This window comes from Elephantulus edwardii, unplaced genomic scaffold, assembly GCF_000299155.1.
Source record: "Elephantulus edwardii isolate Elephantulus edwardi_28Jun2011 unplaced genomic scaffold, EleEdw1.0 scaffold00096, whole genome shotgun sequence".
NCBI lineage: Eukaryota > Metazoa > Chordata > Mammalia > Macroscelidea > Macroscelididae > Elephantulus > Elephantulus edwardii.
In genome coordinates, this window is record NW_006399846.1 from 1,449,825 (window position 1) to 1,457,543 (window position 7,719).

The window sequence follows — 7,719 nt, forward strand, 5'->3', positions numbered from 1 at the left end:
AGTGGCTTTTCAGAGGCTATAAACTAACTGCACAGGAGAAGACTGACCATCTTTCTCACACTGAGCAACTGGTAGATTCAAACCACCTGCCTTTGGGCTGGCAGTGCAACATTTTATCCACTAGGCCACCAGAGTTCCCTCATTCTTTAATGTTGTTGGTGTGTACTGTTGAGTTGGAACGGACTCATAAGCTGACCCTCCAGTAGGTTTTCAGACAGTTAAGCACAAGGGAGGAGATTGCCCATTTTCTCTCTTCCAGCAGCTGGTGGATTTGAACCACTTGTCTTGGTGTTGGCAGTGCAACTCCTTACTAACTAGGCCACCAGAGCTCCCTCATTCCTTAATAGGAGCTATTAACACTGTTTTGTTTAGATAGGAGAATGAGATTCAGCAAGATTAAGTAACTTAGTTCTGAGGTCACACAAATAGGCAAGTTGACAAAGGCTGGATTTAAACCCAGGTTTTCTGACTCAGGGCCTTGGCAGGTAAAACTGTGCTACACTATTCTGGCCAGGTAGAAGGTGGGGGAATGACTTGAAACTGAGACAAGGAGGCCAGCTAATTTGACTAGATACACATTTGTGTCTGTGTACCCACCCTTGTTTTACCCTGACTTTTGACTCACCTTTTCATTTCAGGTTGCCAATACGGATTAAGCTGCAACCAAAGGAATCCAACCACTGGCAGCCATCTGCCCTTGCTCTGCCTCTGCTTGCTTTGGCTGCCCGTCTCTGCAGCCTGCAGGCCCACAGCCTGGGGTTGAAAGCGATGCCAGAAACCTGGTATGCTCCGTGGTGACCGGGCCTGGCTCCCGCTCTCACGTTGGCAAGATGTTAGCCAACTCCACAGCCAACACCAATATTACCAACAACTCCATTCCCTTCTGTCCGGACTACCGACCCACCCACCACCTTCACTTTGTGGTCTACTGTGTGGTGCTGGCCGCTGGGAGCCTCCTCAACGCACTGGCCCTCTGCGTCTTTCTGTGCCTGCTGCGCGCGCACTCGGTAGTGAGCGTGTACATGTGCAACCTGGCGGCCAGCGACCTGCTCTTCACCCTCTCGCTGCCCTTGCGCCTCTTGTACTACAAATGGCACTACTGGGCCTTTCCAGACTTCCTGTGCCAGATAGCGGGCGCCATCTTCCAGATGAACATGTACGGCAGCTGCATATTCCTGGCGCTGATCAACGTGGACCGCTACGCTGCGATCGTGCACCCGCTGCGCCTGCGCCACCTGCGGCGGCCCCGCATGGCACGCTACCTGTGCCTCGGGGTATGGCTGCTCATCCTGGTGTCTGCTGTGCCCGCGGCCCGCGTGCACCGCCCGTCCCGGTGCAGATACCAGGACGGGGAGCGCGAAGGGGAGGCGCGCCTGTGCTTCGAGAGCTTCGGCGACCTGTGGAAGGGCAGGCTGCTGCCACTTGTGCTTCTGGCCGAGGTGCTGGGTTTCATGCTGCCCCTCGTGGCCATTGTCTATTCATCCGTCCGGGTCTTCTGGACGCTGGCGCGACCCAGTGCCACTCAGAGTCACAGGCGGAGGAAAACAGTGCGCCTCCTGTTGGCCAACCTCATCATCTTCCTGCTGTGCTTCATACCTTACAACTCCACGTTGGCTGTCTATGGGCTGCTGCGGAGCCAGCTGGTGGTGGCGAGCGAGGCGGCCATTGACCAGGTGCGCCGGGTGCTGATGGTGATGGTGCTGCTGGCCAGTGCCAACTGCGTGCTGGACCCCCTAGTGTACTACTTCAGTGCCGAGGGTTTCCGCAACACCCTACGCAACCTGGGCACTCGGATCCGGACTAGGACCTTAGCCACCCCCAGAACTGGGGAGACGCTGCCTGAACTTTCCGCTGAGACCACCCACACCATTAGGCCGGACGCCACAAGCCTGCTCAGGCCCTCCTGTCCTCGAACTCCTACCCAGTGCCGGGAGGATTTGGTGCTCTGAACGAACGTGGCTCCGTAGAACCGTTAACCTCCTCCAACCTCCTCAGCACCTTTTTGTTTTGCTCACTGCAGGGTGTGAACGTGAGATGACATGTCAAACCCTGCCCATAAATGCAGAAGAGAACAACATGTGGAAGCAAAGGGTACAAAGAAGGAAGCATGCTGGTGGAAGGACTTTAAATCGGTGGTGATGGTGACCACACAAGGCCTTCTTTCTTGGTGATAGGGAAAAAATTCCATAAGCCTGCCCTTCCACAAGATTGAATGAGAATGTCTTTGGCAGGAGTAGGAACTGGTAGATGAAAGAGGTAACAGTATCCTGAATATATACATATCACATCGTTCCAAAAGCCAAGAAATCTCAGGCCTTGGTGGGCCAAGCTACGGAGTTCAGCTGCTGACTTTTCAGGGATCTAAGAGCAAGGAACACCATCCCCTCTCATCTCAGTCTGGTGTCCTGAGTATTGAGATACAATAAAGATAGAAGGAAAACAAGAGTTTATTTAGCATGGATAGGATTGGTTTCCTTCTTATTTGAATGACTTGCAGCAATTAATATCCAACACCCAGCTTTGGGTAGTTCTTGTTGTCAAGTCAGAACTGACTCATAGTTGACCCTTCAATGGGTTTTCAGAGGCAGTAAATTGCAGGAGAGGAGGCTGCCCATCCTTCTCCCACAGACCAGGTGATGGATTCGAACTGCTTGCCTTTGGAATTGCAGTGCAACCTCTTACCACTAGGCCACCAGAACTCTCCCCAGCCCCAGCCCCACCCCCAACCTGGTCCCCTTCTCCCCTGCCCCTCAACTTTCCACCTCACTGCCCTTTCAGAGCCTCCTCTGTTCTAAATCCTTAAGGTTTTCCTCTCTGCCTGAGGCAAGATTAATGAGAAAATTCTTTGTACTAAACCAGCCTGGGCTTTTTGCTTAAAAATTGGAGATCCCTAAGAACTTTTGTTATGCTTTCTTCTGTTGCTATTACTTGAGGGCACTTAACAATAATAACAACAACAACATAGAGAGAGAGCTCTGTTGGCCTAGTGGACAGAAAGTTATGCTACCAAGCCCAAGGTGGGTGATTTTAATCTATGGCCCTCAGCCTGGTTAAACTGGTTTTTGTCAAACATTCTTCTAAGTGGGATAGCACTGGTCTGTGCATTGCTGTGCAGAGGTAACTTGTGGTTGCTGTGATGCTAACCACTGTGACACTGATGTGCCTAATGCGATAATGGTTACCCATGGTGGACGGTGTTTTGTGGAGTTTTCTGATTATTAAAACAAACTTGGAAGGAGGAGTGAATCCACTTCTGCAATGGCTTTCCTCTAGAAACTCTACAAACATGGAGAAATGACCAAAGTTATACAAGTGTTCAGGTCTTTCATTCATAGGGTCACTATGAGTCATCTACAACTCTACTGCACTTGACAACAATAACATTACTGCATTAGACATTAAAACCAGTAGGTTTTTAAAGCACGTAGTTTATTACTGCTCTGATATCAATAATGTCATCATACATGAGGAAGCCTCTGGAAAACTCTATGCTTGTGAGAGAATAAGAGTGAAAGAAAATGTGGCATTTAAGTCATAGTATTATGAGAAGTGTTTTGACCTCATTGGCTTCTTCAAAGTCCTGGTCCCTGAATCATACTTTGAGAACCTTATCTCTACTAAAGTATTAGGAGTTCATATGTGACTTCTTCCCAGGGCATTATATCCTTATATATACAGTGTTGTGTTTGGGAATGAGGGAAAGGAGGACAGAGTAGGAGCAGCACTCACAGTGGAGCATTATGTTGAACTTACTGTGCAGCAGCTTTGGGGTGAAGGTGAAACTAGTCACACAGACTTCCAAGAGGAGGGGGAGGAGCTGTGCCAGGGCTAGGATACAGGAGTTTACAGGGAAGTAAGAATCAAATAGGAAGACCCTGGGGCTAAGGAAATGGAAAGTGGTTCCTATGCCACCTACTGTTTGTTACCTCTTTATCCAAGTTGAGATGGGCCAGGAGAGGCTGCAAAGACATTAAGGTATCTTCAGACCCTAACATTTGTGAGGCAGTTGTCACCATGCATGTGTCCATGTATGAGGAAGGCAGAGAGGGACTTGGGGAATCTTCCGTGTGTTTCTCCATGTGTTATAGTTGGAATAAGACATTTTTTGGTGTCTTTAGCGCATGGCTTCGGATTGTTATTTACAGGAGTAAAGTGACCTCTGGTGGCCAAACTGAGAACTGACCTGGATTCCTCAGTGATAGTTGAAGTCCTGGCCTCTGGTGGACACACCTCTTTTGTCTCCTCTTTACCCACGGGATGTTAGGATTCATGCACCTGACCTTGTAAGCCAGAGCCTTAGAACTTGGTCCATCTCAACTGAACTGAATTGAGCACCTTTAAATTTTTTTAATGATGAGTATTTTATTAGTCAGATTGATGAGTGAATCCCAAAGCAATCAAAACCCATCACATATCACCTAATAAGTACAATTTACTTACCACCTTCTAACGTGTGTAATTTTCTTTTTTATGTTTTTTTAATGTGATTACTTTTGTATAATTTACTTATTTATTACTTTTCTTTCTTTTTTTTTTTTTACAGTTTCTCTGTCTTCTCCTCCCTCCTAAGTAGAATGTAAGCTCCTTGAGGGCAGAGATTTTTGTATGCCTCTTTCTCTACTGTATGTATCCTGAGCATCTGGAACATTGCCTGGCACAGAAATGTTCAATAAATACTTGTTGAATGAATGGTAGAGTCTTGCTTCAAAATAGATTGCTATCTAAAGAGGGCCGTCAAAATGTAAAACCAAACTCATTTCTGTGGAGTTGGAATGGATTCTTGCTGCCCCTCCAGTGGGTTTTCAGGGTCTGTAAATCACACCAGAGGAGACCATCCATCTTCCTCCTCCAGAGCCACTGCAGGCTTTGAATTGAGAGTTACACGACTTTTAGGGTGGGAGCACTTCAAATGGACTAAGCCACCAAAGCCCCTTTAATGAGGGCCATGTTGCTATTATGTACGATCCAGTGGTAACTCGTAGCTGACTCTCTAGCATGTTTTCAGAAGCAGTTTATCACACAGGAGGAGACCGCCCATCTTCCTTTAATAGAGCAGCCGGTGGATTTGAACCATGTGCCTTTGGGATGGCAGCATAGCTCCTTACCACTAAGCCACCTGAGATCCCTAATGAATGCCATTGGAAAGTAAAGAATAACTGTAGTTTGAGGCAGAAGATATGAAAATGCAGGGTAAGTGTTGGCTGTTGATTTAGTGGGCAATGTGATGTCTCTTGAGTTTCTTAAGTCAGGTTTCGCTCATTCTGACATACAGGGGAGGATAAGTTGCAGGGAAATAAGATGAGAAGAGTCAAAAGGGAAGAAAGACTGGCAAGAATGAGTGCGACTGAAACCTGTAGCAATAAGTTGAAATGGTTCATCTCCAGTGTGAAATCTGGTAGGACACTTCCCTACATTCAATTCAGTATATCCTAAGGGTTATGCATCACCAGAATAAAGGCAAGAGTAGGTTGAAGGTGATGTTGCAGGCAGAGGAGGAGTGCCCCAAATTTAACAAAATGGAAAAGTTTAGTAAAAATCTATGGTTACTGATATTTTCACAGGATTCCTCAATTATAGAACAGGCAGTGTCTGGTAGGCAAGGTCTGGGGTGTTCGGGCCCTGTGTGTCCTGGAATTATGTCATTTGAAGTCTAAGAAAGGGGAAAGCCTTAAATGGAAGAAGAAGAGAATTAACTGTGTGTGTATGTTTAACACCTTGTCTGCCAGAATCTCAAGTTTAATTATAATGACCCTCTGAGTTGTTGTTGGTGTCACTGAGTTGATTTCAACTCATTGTGATTCCATGTCAAAACTTTTGCTTGATCCTGAGTCATCCTCAGATCCTCTACTCTGCCTAAGTCTGTTGTTGTACTCTTTGTTGTCCTCTGAGTAAAGTACAATTATATCCCAATTAACAGTCTACACACTTTAGAGAAGCTGAGCTCTCATGGCCACACAAGTGGCATTTGGTTTCCAAACTCCTACTCTTTGCATTTCCTCTTCCAGATACCTCCCACCTTTCTATTCCTGGCTCTATTATGTCCCTGACTTTCTTTGTTTTCCATCACTCCTCAGGTAGACCACCTTTCTCGCCTTCTCCCTTCCTCCACAATGAATCAGCTATATAATTTCTGTCCCCCTTTTCTCTTCCCTCTGTGCTTATTCATGTATGCTATAGCACACCCACCCCTCCCGACACCACAGGCCCCAGCTCTAGGTGCTCAAGCATGGCTGTGTGAGAGCTGGGAACTGAAGTCACTCAGGGTTCCAGTGCCACTGGGCACTCAAGCACACAATCCATCAGAGGACTGAGGAAGGAGTAGTTTAGTAGTGGTAGAGGTAGCACACATAAGCAGGATGGACCAGTCCTCATGCAGTTAGTTGATACCCCCAACCTAAAATGTATCCAGCATCTTTAATGAAGCACTCTATTGTCTGCCACCTAACAAGACAAAGGGACCTCATCTTAGTTCTCCCTTTCTCAAAGTCTGTCTCTTCCTCAAGTGGGAATTGTGGAAGGCATGGAGAAGAGCGACAATAACCTGGTCTTGAAAGAAAACAAATGCAGTGAACCAAGGTAGAGGTGAAGGCTCCTGAAGAAGGACAGAGATGTCTCTCGCTTAGTCCTTGGTCCTCTTGAGGGAAATCCCTGCAAGGATGCCACTTGGAGTCCTACAGAAGAAATGGGCATGGGCAAAGAACAGGGAGGCCCTAGAGACATAGGCAGGCTGGAATAATTCTCACCATGCTATGCCTTCCAGAACGCTGAAGCACTGTAATGGGAAGTTTCTCATTCAGGGTTTGGGGAATCCCAAAGGTTTCCAGAATTTGAGGGTCAAACAAACCTGGGTACTAATTTCAGTTTTGCCATTTCTTAGAAGTGTAACTTTAGGCAAGTTTCTTAGCCTCTCTGAACTTCTTGTTTTCTCCTTTGTGAAATGGGGTTTATTATATGTACTTCTTGGGTTATTGAAAGGGTCACTGAGAACACCATGGGAAGCCACTTGAGAAGCAAGTCATAAATGGATGTTCTTTTTTCCCCCCATCAAGAGTATTGGGGAGGTGGGGAAGCTGTTGGTGAAGTCTTTTTTTTTTCCCCCTAAAGAGGAGCATTTATAAAAGCCAGCATAGAGTACAGGTAAATCCTCACCCCAGATAAGGTTCTGCCAGCAATCAGAACTAGGGTCAGGGGAGAGGGGTGAACAAAGCAGGCTAGGCAAGTTTCCATGGTGCTAGGTTAAGAAGACAGTTTTCAGGGGCAATTACTGGCCAGTTGCCCTCTGGGGGCACTCTCTCCTCACTAAGCTGATGTGTATTCCAGAGAGACTGAGAAGTAGATGGGAAAGTGTGTAAAAGGAAGAGGAGAGTGGACATAGGTAGAAGGACCAAGGTAAAGAAGGGCAGGAGAGGAAGCTAAAGGGGAAGTAAGGGGCCAAGCAGGTCCAGGTTGGGGCTGGGAGAGGGCCCCAGGGCAGGAGGGCATGAGAGAGCCTGGAAGGGACGACAGGACTGGGGAGGGAGGGACAGGGAGAGACCAGCGCAGCTGACACAGCCTCCATGTGTGGAACGGGCTGGGGTTTGGCCCACAGGTCAGGCGTCTGGCAGTATTATGGGATGTGGAGGCCTTAGGAGACAGGGAGAGTATTATGGGCTGGAACAGTCTTAGGAGACAGGGGAATATTATGGGCTGGTGAGGCCAGGCTCCAACTGGAGGCGGGAG

At 47.6% G+C, this 7,719-nt stretch overlaps 1 protein-coding gene across 1 annotated transcript; it reads left to right on the forward strand.

Moving 5' to 3' along the window:
* Positions 1-830: 830 nt before the first annotated feature.
* On the forward strand, positions 831-1,949 carry LPAR5 (lysophosphatidic acid receptor 5). Its single transcript, XM_006891353.1, has one exon. It carries the CDS (start codon positions 831-833, stop codon positions 1,947-1,949), a length of 1,119 nt encoding a protein of 372 aa, XP_006891415.1.
* Positions 1,950-7,719: the final 5,770 nt, after the last annotated feature.

What these genes read in the sequence shown, in the direction of transcription:
- LPAR5 (XM_006891353.1), top strand. Translation starts at nt 831, where the DNA reads ATGTTAGCCAACTCCACAGCCAACACCAATATTACCAACAACTCCATT.